This window comes from Anolis carolinensis, chromosome 4 (genome assembly GCF_035594765.1).
Source record: "Anolis carolinensis isolate JA03-04 chromosome 4, rAnoCar3.1.pri, whole genome shotgun sequence".
NCBI lineage: Eukaryota > Metazoa > Chordata > Lepidosauria > Squamata > Dactyloidae > Anolis > Anolis carolinensis.
This window is the reverse complement of record NC_085844.1, coordinates 156,049,223-156,062,045: the sequence shown is the minus strand read 5'-3', so window position 1 is coordinate 156,062,045 and position 12,823 is coordinate 156,049,223. Positions and strand designations below refer to the sequence as shown.

At 39.9% G+C, this 12,823-nt stretch overlaps 1 protein-coding gene across 6 annotated transcripts in view; it reads right to left on the bottom strand.

Moving 5' to 3' along the window:
* Positions 1-4,565: 4,565 nt before the first annotated feature.
* Positions 4,566-12,823, bottom strand: part of ddah1 (dimethylarginine dimethylaminohydrolase 1) — a 176,962-nt gene continuing 168,704 nt past the window's right edge. For all 6 annotated transcript variants that reach the window (XM_062978067.1, XM_008114183.3, XM_062978068.1 and 3 more), the window contains one exon: positions 4,566-12,437. In XM_062978067.1, the coding sequence (XP_062834137.1) occupies positions 12,321-12,437 (117 nt within the window). In that variant the 3' untranslated portion in view covers positions 4,566-12,320. The remainder of the gene's footprint in view (positions 12,438-12,823) is intronic.

The following is a 12,823-nucleotide window of genomic DNA, read 5'->3' as shown; positions in this document are numbered from 1 at the left end:
ATTCCTGAATACAAGTTATATCTACCTTATTTTTATATAGGAAGTGAAAAACACGTTTCCTTTTTATGCAATTATTCAGACCATTCACATTCATGGAGATGATTTTTAACCCCTGTGCTTTCATTTTTGTTTATCTCCTCCCTCCCCCTCCCCCTCTCCCCAAAAGACGAGAAAAAAAAAACTCTCCCCGATCTTCGCTACTGTTTACTATGTACCCCCGGAGTCTTAGACTGTCTCTGAACCCAGCTCTTCTTCTTCTCCTTCTTCTTCAAGAAGGGGATAGAGCCCAAAACCCCTCTGTGGCTGCGCCCACTTGAAGCAGTCTTGAGACCAGCTACATGTAATGAAGTAGGAACTTATGAGGAATATTTAGTTAAAGAAAGAGGGCAATGGGCACTTAAGGGCAGAGAAGAATTAGGGTTAAAAGACTGGTTCAGTTATTACCAACTGCATGATAGATTTAGAAAGGATGCGGCGGCAGGATTTGCATCCAAAAAATCCGAGTTAGAATGTATCTTAGACAGAGGCAACAAAGGCTTACTCTCAAGGCTTTATAAATTTATTTTAGATTACAACCTTGCAGACAACCAAATAAAAACCGTTATGATCTCTTGGGCCAGAGACTTTGGTAGAAACATAGACCTGGAAGAATGGGAATATCTCTGGAAAAAGGGGTTTAAATTCTCTCTGGCCGGCTCAATTAGAGAGAATATGTTTAAAATGTTCTATAGAACATACATAACTCCAGAGCTTCTGGCGAAAATAGAGAAAACAGGAAGAGGGGCCTGTTGGAGATGCAAGAAAGCAAAAGGAACATTTTTCCACTTATGGTGGACCTGTAATATAGTTCAAGAATTCTGGATAAAAGTGGTGAAAGAAACAAATAATATGATTACCAATAAGGTCAAGAAGAACCCCGAGACATGCTTATTAGGTTTATTTAGAAGGCGTATTAGCGCAGGAGATGAAGAAATTTGCCAATATTGTTTTGTCGCGGCAAGACTATTAATCGCAAAAACATGGAAGGGGGAAGAAGAGCTAAGTATTAGAGACTGGAGAGATAAACTGGGGGGATATATCCAAATGGCCAAGCTGACAAATAGTAACAGAGGAGGAAATAATGAGGAGTTTGCAAATAAATGGAGGCTGGCACTTGGGTATTTGGAAAAGAAGACAAAGGTAGATTTGACGACAGCCATAAAAGGGATTTAGAAAGAAGTTACAGGGGTAGTTGACGGTCAGTCACGTGATACTTACTGAGGGGTATCGGAGGTCTAGGGGGTCGGGTTCACGGGTGAGGGGCAAGGGGGACAAGGATAAGTTAAGGTACAACAATGGTATAGCAAATCTGTGTTCATCCATTAGTTTAGCGACACTACAGTGCAAATTGTTATACCTGTCTGTATTTTTTTTTTACTTCTTTTTTTCCTTTTTCTTCTGCGGCTGTATATGGATACATGTTAATCTATTTTTTGTTTTTCACATTTTACTAATAAAAAAAACTTTCCAAAAAAAAAACAAAACAAAAAAAAACAAAACAAAAAAAAAAGCCAACCCTGGCTGGGACTGCCTTCCACCTGCAAGCCAATGCCCTCACTGTGGAAGAACATGCGGATCAAGAATAGGACTCGGACGAGGGATCACCTAAGTAAGTAAGTACTGGGCAAATCATAAAATGTTTCATAGAAACTAAATTGATTGCAAACTGCCTTAGGAAAATATTGATTTTGAAAGACAATATAAAAATTGTTAAACACAGTGACCTTCAGACAGCTTCTTCTACCACCCCAAAATAGCAATTTCATTCTCCATCTGAATTCCTCTCTTGAAGAGTTCCAGCTGAGCTTGAAGATGATGTTCCAATGACAAGCCCCGAGATAATTGTTTTTCTTAAGATGTAGGAGAAATGAAGGGTCATCATAGGCTGTCTACATCTTACCGTGATAGAGAAAAGCTGTAACCCTATTTCTATTTGAGGGTTCATTTTGCATGGCTAGCTTTAACTGTGGTCCTTATGAACCATAATGCACCTCTGAGGGTGAAGAATTCTTGATGAATTTAACCAGATTCTCCTATAGGTTATTTAACAAGTCCGACTTTAGATTGCACTGCTGAACAAACACATCTGGCAGAAAGCTTCACAGGATATTGTGGGTTTACGTTCCAAGTAAATTATATGTATTTAAGATGTACATTACTTTTTACCAGAGCGTGGAAAATATACCCATGTCAGCTGGGGGATTCTGAATGTCATCAACCAAATAGGTAATTCCCCCCATTTCTCTGTTATGATCCACCAGCAGAGAAAACTCCCCCTCTGCATTCCTGGTTACATCTCTTTGCAGCTCCCGTTTCAAACACACAAGGTATTAATTAAAGACATCCTTGCATTCAACATATTGTTCTTGAACTGTTTATTGGAAATTCCTCTCTGCCATGACTGTATCATATGGTTTTTGTAAGCTTTCAGCCTTGCCTCACTTCCTTTATTCTCTTTCTCCAGTCTAACTCTATAGGGATGAAAATATGTTATGGAAAGATTGTAAGAAATTTAGCAAGATAAGCTATGTAAGGGCTCTATGAATTGTCAGCACTGTATACATGCTTAATGATATTACTAGGTAAAGGTAAAAGTTTTCCTGACATGAAGCCTAGTCATGTCACACTCTGGGGGTTGGTGCTCATCTCCATTTCTAAGCCGAAAAGCTGGCATTGTCCATAGATGCCTCCAAGGTCATGTGGCTGGCATGACTGCATGGCGCAACATTACCTTCCCGCTGGAGTGGTACCTATTAATGTATTCACATTTGCATGTTTTCGAACTGCTAGGTTGGCAGAAGCTGGGGCTAACAGCAGGAATTCCCCTCACGACCCTGATTCGAACTGCTGACCTTTTGGTCAGCAAGTTTAGCAGCTCAGTGGTTTAACCTGCTGTGCCACTGGGGGCTCCATGCTATTACTAATGTCCAGTAGTAATACTTTTAAGTAGTAAGGCTTTTAAGCAGAGGCTGGATGGCCATCTGTCAGGGGTGCTTTGAATGCGATTTCCTGCTACTTGGCAGGGGGTTGGACTGGATGGCCCATGAGGTCTCTTCCAACTCTACGATTCTATTATTCTATTCAATAATAGGCTCATTTGGAATATTCGATCAAATTATGTCTATAAGATGGGGAAATGAATCTAAAACTGTGTTGTCGAAGGCTTTCATGGCCGGGATCACAGGGTTGTTGTATGTCTTTCGGGCTGTGTGGCCATGTTCCAGAAGCATTCTCTCCTGACGTTTCGCCCACATCTATGGCAGGCATCCTCAGAGGTTGTGAGGTATGGAGAAAACTAAGCAAAGAGGTTAATATATATCTGTGGAAAGTCTAGGGTGAGAGAGGTCAGTGTGAATGTGTGTAGTTAATCACTTAAATTAGCATTGAAAAGCTTATCTGCTGTCTTCTTCCTGCCTCTGGGGCATCCTTTGTTTAGAGTCGTTAACTGCCCTTGGTTGCAGGAGTCTACCGGATACCATGCAGCTGTGGACAAGTCTACATAGGGACCACCAAACGCAGCGCCCAAACAAGAGTCAAAGAACATGAAAGGCACTGCAGACTAATTCAACCAGAGAAATCAGCCATAGCAGAGCATTTGATGAACCAGCCTGGACACAGAATACTATTTGAGAACACAAAAATGCTGGACCATTCTAACAACTATCATGTCAGACTACACAGAGAAGCCATTGAAATCCACAAGCATGTGGACAACTTCAACAGAAAGGAAGAAACCATGAAAATGAACAAAATCTGGCTACCAGTATTACAAAACTCAAAAATCAGAACAGTAAATAAAAAGCAATACTCTGAAAACAGAGGGTTTCCAGACATGAATCAACCAAGGGCAGTTAACGACTCTAAACAAAGGATGCCCCAGAGGCAGGAAGAAGACAGCAGATAAGCTTTTCAATGCTAATTTAAGTGATTAACTACACACATTCACACTGACCTCTCTCACCCTAGACTTTCCACAGATATATATTAACCTCTTTGCTTAGTTTTCTCCATACCTCACAACCTCTGAGGATGCCTGCCATAGATGTGGGCGAAACGTCAGGAGAGAATGCTTCTGGAACATGGCCACACAGCCCGAAAGACATACAACAACCCTGAATCTAAAACTCCTTGAATGAATGTCGGAAGGGATTATTCATGGGGCAGCTCATATACCTGGAATTCCTCGATGCACCTAGAAAAGTTTTATGAATGTGGGAATACCGCTGTCAGCATTTCCACTGTAATAGGCCTCAAAACAGGTTTTCTGAGGGCTTGTCAGGAATGATCAAGGAATCAGATAGGGGTAACACTGGAGGAAAAACACAGGAAGCCTAAAAGAAAACCCAGAATTGTTTCCCTCCTCAAACTTCAGCTTAGGAAATGGCTTCCATGCTCAGCCAGGATTGCTGCCATATCCCAAACATTTTGTTAAAAGCGTTATGTGGGATCAATCCCACTTTTTCTAAATAGAGTACACAAGAAGCAAGGCAAAGTTCTGATTAAAATATGAATAACTGCACACACAGTTCAGAGGTACAATGACACTTTATTCCATAGTGAAAGGTGCATAAAACAGGGCTGAAAGTGCAAAAGACAAAACAAAAATCAGAGCAACATTTTCCAGTGTTAAACAGACTACGAAATGCATTTACTATCTTGGCACACACAAATAAAGTAGGCAACAATATACCATCATTTAATAAGGGTCTCTCAAAGTTAACATGTTCCAATATTGTGGTGACTTAGTAAGTTATCCTTGTGTCCTGCCGAGCAACACAATGCAGATCATTCACATGTGAGTTCATACAATTTTCATCACTAGCTATCCACTAGAAGGCCTTTCTGGGAGTTCAAGTGAGGTCTCAGATATTTTGTTCACAGCTATTTACAGATAGAGGGGGGAGGATTGGAGGATTCTTTCAAAGAAAACCCCCCAATCTGTCTTTATGGATGCATACCAGTTCTTATGAACTGTTTGATGATTACCCAGATTAATTCTTCACTGCTTACACTGAAATAAAAAAAATATTGTCTAGATTGTACCAGAGTTTTCTGTCAATAAGGGAGCAGATGGGGCAATTCTGACAGCTTCCTACCAAACTGAACATGGTGTTCTGCCTGAGCTTCGATCCCATCTCACTGGGACTGCTGTGTTCCATATGTCCTTAAAAACCCGCACTGTACTTCTAAAACACAGCATTTGCGAAATATCTAATTGGGCGTATACTTTGTGGTGTGGGTGGGAATGGACCCATGCCAAGTGGAGCAATGTAAGGTACAACATGTATACAAACTTCTCATTCATACAAGGAAAGGAGCCTTAGCTGACACTGATCGTATTCTGTCCAACAAAGAAACCCACACATTGCATCACTTTGTTCAGCTTTCAAAAGAAGGAAAACATTACAACCCGAAACAGCTAAGGCTGGAATAGGACAACCTAATGTGGTTTCCAGCATTGAAACCACCCAAATGCTGGGTGTTCAGAAGTTCTGGACAAGAAGTAACAATTTCTGGAAGAATTATGGACAACAACAGGGGAAGTGCAGGATAGAAGAGGTTAAAGGATACAGTAGTGTCAGGTTGGCCACCTTCTCATTCAAGGCAGTTCAGAACACTTTAACACGGAACTGCGTTGTGTAAAAGACCATTTTAAATGCCAGTAGACTTAGGGCCAGGTTATACTGTCACTGGGATCAAGTGGAGTAAATCTATTCACAGAGTGTTAACTATTTCATGGGGGTGCTGCCTTTATCAAAATCCCCAAATATTTTTCTGCACACGGACGTATTGTAGATACATCATATACAAAAGCGGGGGGTGCTTTGAATGCGATTTCCTGCTTCTTGGCAGGGGGTTGGACTGGATGGCCCATGAGGTCTCTTCCAACTCTATTATTCTATGATTCTATGAAAGGCTATGCTGAACTACTCTCGATGACATGGCAGTCTTCAAAGTGCATGGGCTGTTGTATTTAACTGACAGCTTAAACAGGCAGCCTGAGTTAGAAATGTCTAGGAAAGGCTGCCTTGTTTTATTCAACAGTATGGCTGGCCTCCAGCCTCAATTCTAAGCGGAAGTTTAAACCAATTACTTATTGTTTAGGCAAAGTGCCTAAAGCATTGGGAAGCTGCAGCTAAATCCAAATGCAGAGGCCAGACTGGTGTCAGGTGTGTATTTTATAGACCATATAACACTAGTCTTTCAAGAACTGCATTGGCTTCCAATTTGCTTCTGAGCTCAACTCAAAGTGCTGGTGCTGACTCCCAAAGCCCCAAATTGTTTGTGCCAAGACACCTGAAAGATTGCCACCTCCCACATATGCCTGGCTGAAATGTGACATCTTCAGAGGAGGCCGTCTTGTGTGTCCCAATACCTTGTGAAGTTACGTTGGAGGGTAAATGTAACACGGGACAGGCCTTTCTATGTAGCAATATCTCAACTGTGGAATTCCCCATCAAAGGAAGTTAGGCTGGCCCATCTCTTTTAAGCTTCCAGCAGGTAGTCCAAACAGTGCTGTTCCTCGTGGTATTCAATGTTTAAAATTGCTGTCTTGTCTATTTCAAAACTGGATTCAATAACTGTTTTTTAAATCTCTGTATTGTTTTAATTGGTTTTTAGTTATTCATCACCTCAGGAGCCCTTGCTGAGAGGCTCCTTCTTTGGAGGCTTTTAAGCAGAGGCTAGATGGCTTTGAATGCAATTTTCTTGCTTCTTGGCAGGGGATTGGATTGGATAGCCCATGAGGTCTTTTCCAACTCTAGGATTCTATCATTCTATAATTAATTAAATAAACAGTTAAATAAATAAATAAATAAATAAGGCAAAATTTGTCTCTCTATAAAGCAAATGCTGAAAAAAGGTGCCTTTTGCCCTTTGATCAATACTCCCCCTCCTCATAACATCTAGGGATATTTATTATCATGGAGTTGCATCACAGGTTTCTAGATATTACAGAAGAGAATTAGACTTCTGGTTTTGGGAACAGTTTTCCACTGGCAATCCAATCCAATCTGAACCCCAGAGAGGAAACTTTTATATGCTTTAATAGTAAATTCAAATGCTAGTAAATGGCTTGCATCTATACTGGCGCTGAGGGGACAGTTAAGGGGTATGAATCTCAATTAATAATGAGAATTTGGATGTAATTATCAGCAAAATAAGTACCTTTGTTCAAAGACTATTTGCATTCTTCAAATTCAGAAAATCTCCATGTTGATTCGGAACATGGCAATGATTTCTTAGAACATCACAATATAAATCACAATATCTAGCAACCCTAAAACTGTCATACATCTGATATTGCAGTTATTTTTATCTATAAACCACTCTGGAAACTGATTTTGAAAAACATTACAAACATTCACAAATAAATTCAAATAATCAATGACTATTGGGGCAATAGTTTACATGTGTACCTGGAGGCAGGATATATTTAACTCGATGGGACTTACTTCTGGGGTAGACATGCACTGATTTGCAATGTAAAAAGTCTTTCACGAGAAATCCAAAGTTCAGCAGAGGCAACATCACAAAAATAATGTAAGTCACTATATCATATTTGAAACACATTGATCTTAACAGATGGCATGCCAATATTTCTACTCTGGCTAACCACAAGAACACTGCAGTGGGAGAGAACAGATACGATGTAATTGACCCCAATGAGAAAGATATGTGCATGCTCTATTGCAAAGCTACTGACCCTATGAGTCTACAGTTGGATAGTAAAGACATCGATCGCAGGATTTTTTCCAGACTTTAGTTCCAAGTGGCCAAACATAGCTAATCTAGCATTCCTTCTAGGAGCAAGGATTTTAAAAAAGCAACAACAAAGCATAACTCTACATTTTGGATTGTGTTTACATCCCTCATCTTTAGCTAGAAAGAGACAAGGCCTTGCTGATAATATAGGGCCAAGTTTACACAATCAACATGATTATTATTCTAAAGGGGGAAACATCACAAAATTGCTGTAATTCTTCTTATAAACTGATTTCCTAATGAAATAAAACTTTCCCATATTAAATCACAAATGCATTAAGCAATGACTCCACTACAAATAAAGCATGATCCCTGTATCCACCGGGGATACGTTCCTGGATTGACTGTGGAAACAAGAACCCGTGGATGAACCCTACTGAATTGAACTACTTCTGCCAAATGTTACCAAAGAGTCATGCTGGAGGGAATAGAAAATCCCTTATAGGAATTTGCCATTAGGGAAATATTTTGACAGATGTGGCTAAGGGAAATGGTAGGTAGCAGATACAGGGGTTGTACTGCACTGTTTTATCATATGAATTCATCTAAAGTCATTCAGGCCCCTTCTACACTGCCATAGAATCCAAATTACCAAAGTAGATAATCCACGTTATCTGCTTTGAATTGGATTATGTGAGTCTACACGGCCATATAATCCAGTTCAAAGCATATAATCTGGATTTTATATGGCAGTTTAGAAGGGACCTCAGAATTAGTGGAACATAACACCGGACAGAAGAGTAAGATGCCTCTCACTTTCTGAGAAATGTCATAAAATGGGAGAAGGGATAGAACAGTCATTAGTCAGAGGGCTTTAAAATATAATTAATTCTGCTAAAAGGCCACAAGATTACATTTACCAGCATACATTTTTGAATCTGTTGATGGTTAGATGGAATAGTTTCAGTTGCACATTCCTCTCCTACTTTGAACTTTCTGAAAATTGCACTTCGGCCAATTGCCAGCAGTAGCACCAGAAAAGAGTTGACTTAACCAGGAAACTGATCAAATTCTCAAGCCATATGTCAGCGCTTGAAAAATTCTTAATGCTACTTAAATTAATCCCCCCATCCTTTGAAATGGCATTACAAGTTTCGTGCAAATACAACAGCCAATTCTTTTCATATCTGTGGTGAAAAACATATGACTAAGGCCTTAAGTGTCTTGCAAAATTTGCCAGAACAAATATATTTCAGTGGAATTTCATAGTAAACATTAATACACTTAGAGGATTTTTTAAAAAGCACCCAATATCTGCATTATGTCAGGTGAAAGAACCTGAATGGTTTGCTAGAACAGTCAAATGTGTCCATTTGGAAGACAAGGGTCTTCCTTATTAAGAATACAAAACATGAAAAAAAATCAGCTTTCCCACTATCTTTTTTGTTATCGCCTCTTTCAGGATTCAGTTCAGCATTGGCTCTGAGGAGAAAGAATGCTAGAGCTGTGCTGCTCAAAGCCTATTTAAAAAGAAACATAATCTCATAAAAGCAAAGTATAACAGAGAAAGGTGAAATAAAGAAAAAATGTTTTTGCACCATTTGTTAAGGCCAGCTTTATGTGTGTCAGAACATTATTTCTGAGATTTACATGGGCATAAAAGGCTTGCTTTCCCCTGGATTAAAAAATGAGTTTAAAAAGCTCAGATCAGTTTCTAGGACAAAAGCCCAAGTGGTTTATACCTTGTAGTAGTAATTCAAGACTCCCAGAATAAAAACCCCTTTCAATCCTCCCCTGCAGTAACATTTCCCCCCAAAGTGCCGCCTGTATTTTGCAATATATTCTACGCATGGCTCTCTTGAAATGCACCTTCCAAGGCACAAGCAGCAACATGATATTGGGGATAATGAGCACAGTAAATCTTACACTGCGGTTGGTATGTAGGAGAGGCAACACAGAATGATGCTCCTGAATTCACTTTTGAGTTACAGTACAGTCTCACCTATCCAACACTTGCTTATCCAACATTCTGGATTATCCAACGTATTTTTGTAGTCAATGTTTTCAATACATCGTGATATTTTGGTGCTAAATTTGTAAATACAGTAATTAGTACATAGCATTACTGCGTATTGATCTACTTTTTTTGTCAAATTTGTTGTTAAACATGATGTTTTGGTGCTTAATTTGTAAAATCATAACCTAATTTTATGTGTAATAGGCTTTTCCTTAATCCCTCCTTATTATCCAACATATTTGCTTATCCAATGTTCTGCTGGCCCATTTATGTTGGATAAGTGAGACTCTACTGTACTTACAACTTGCATCTCTTAGAGAGAGCAAGAGAAGCACAATGAAAGACAAATAAGGAAAGGGATGCATATGCGGGAAGGGAAAAAAGTGGATGCAGTACAAAAGAAGTAATTAAAAGGTGGCGGAAATTATTACAATTGTGGCCCATTCCTGCAATATTCTTTCATAATCCATTGCTAGAGTCAGTACCAGGGCCCTTGGTGGCGCAATGGGTTAAACCCTTGTGCCAGCAGGATTGCTGACCGAAAGGTTGGCAGATTGAATCTGGGGAGCGGGATGAGCTCCCGTCTATCAGCTCTAGCTCCCTGGGCGGGGACATGAAAGAAGCCTCCCACAGGATGGTAAAACATCAACCATTCGGACGTCCCCAGGGCCACGTCCTTGCAGACGTCCAATTCTCTCACACCAGAAGTGACTGAGTCAGTACCAACTGTTTTACCATTTTCATTAATTATAATGGCCCTTCTGAGCAATCCCTAATTCTATTTACGTGAATGTCTTAATCAGTTAATAAGGAGGGGAAAACAGAATAGACACATTGGCAACATGAATAACTTTCCTTCTCTAAGAAAGCTGAAGCAAGAACTGATATAAGAACTATGTATGAAAGGGACCTAAGAAGATTTAATTCCCAAGAGGTGCAAAAGTGTCCAATTCAATGCAGATACACCACCTTTGTTATGATCATTCCCTCAGTCAAAAGGAGGAAAAATGACTTGAGGTCACATAACTGCAATTGTCCCATTAGAGGGAATCATCTACCACCTTGGCAGACAGTTGTCTTCTGTTAAAGGCAGAGGTGTTGCTCTGGCCCCTTCTACACTGCCACATAATTAAATCAGATAATCCACATTATTTGCTTTGGATTATCTGAGTCTACACTGCCATATAATCCAGATAGTTTGGATTTTATTTGGTTGTGTAGAAGAGGCCTTTGAGCCCTTTTCCTCCCGACTATAGCCCAGGGCTGGAGGCTAACTATAGGCACTAAATGGGAAGGGGCTGCTTCACCCTTTCCCTTCTAAGTCCATGCAAAATCTTCCCCATGCTGCTTTTCACATGGGAAAAGATACAGTGATCTTCGCTGCTTGGTGAATAATTGTGAACAAAAAATTGGAAAGGAGGAAGGTCCTTTCTTCTGTCACAGCTTTCTTCACATAGGAAACCTCTTATGGCTGTTGTTGAAGTTTTTCCCCAGGCACAGAAAGGACGTGGATCAGTGGGAAAGGCAAATGGAAGCATGATAACATTTCTATGATACCCATGAACAGAAAGACCAAGAATCACTTGTGTTACAGGAGAATGACGTCTATCACCATTCCGTTGGGCACAGAAAACCTTCACAAAACTGGCTTATAGAAAAAGGCTCAATAAACAGTTATACTTTCTGTGATAATTGACCATATGGCTATTTAGGAGAACTACATGCTTCACCACACTTTGGACATCCCAAGCCTAAGACTTATCTTGGGGGTGAAATGTGCAAAAAAAAGCAAGGGATGAGCAGGTGGGGATGAATTTGATCACTCTGAATCAGATTTGGGCAGCTATGGCTCCTCATTCATTGCTGAACTACAACTCCCAGCATTCTTCACATGGGGATTAAAGCCCAACAAAAGCTGGGGGGTCACAGTTGCCCACTTCTGCTGTAGTCAGACAAGGGTCTTAAGATTTCTCACATTCAAAAGTACAGGTAGAGTATCTTTTATCCAAAATGCTTGGGACCAGAAGTGTCTGGACCCATACCTACATAAGGAATGGGGACCCAGGTCTAAACACAAAAATCATTTATGTTTCATATACACCTTATATGCATAGCTTGAAGGTTGTTTTACACACAGTATTTTAAATACTTTTGTTCATGAAACAAAAGTTTGTGTATACTGAGCCATCAGAAAAAGGTGCCATTGTCTCAATCATCAGTGTGGACAATTTTGGATTATTTTGGGATTCTGGATAAGGGATGCTCAACCTGTAATGTCAGAAGCGGTGTTATTTCTTAGACCAGTTTCACACCAACTAAACAAGCCAAGAGTAACCCCAATGTCTCTGTAAGCCCAGACAAACATGCTGCAAAATTCTTTTTACATGGAGGGGGAGCATGTATGTGCACCTTAATTATCATTTGAAGGGGCACCATTGTAAACAAAGGTTAGTAGCACAGTGGTACAGTAGATTGTCAAGAGAAACCAAAAAAAGTCAATACAAATTTATCTATCTTGCATGTATGTTATTGCCAGTTACAAGGGGTGGCATCTGTAAACTCATAATTGTGAAGTTTTATTAATAAGCACAGAACAACAAGTGAGTGCCCCATCAACTTTCCCCAGCTCTGTGTTAGCGATAGGGATCAACATGTGGTCTTTGAGTTTCTCAAAAACCTGCATTGGAAAAAGAAAAGAAAAACAGTGTTATATTTAAGGATTCCTTCATTCCTATATGAATATAAAATATTTCAATAAGAGATTGCAGAATAGTTAAGCCTAAAAGCATGCACTTTGGGTAAAAAGTACAAAGCTTGGCACACTTATACAATGAACCATAAGAAGCAATTTTTGATATGGTTCCCAGTAAGTAATGTCCCTTGAGGACAGAATACTGACAAATGTGCTATTTTGTCCATGGGCCAGGACAGAAATTCTTGCCATATGTGATGAATAATGCTGAATGTAGTATTCAGCAAGGTCTTCACCTCAAGGGATGCAGCTGGGTGGTAGACCTTCAGCAGTCACATGGTTTTGTGTGTAAACAGAAAGATAAAGCACCA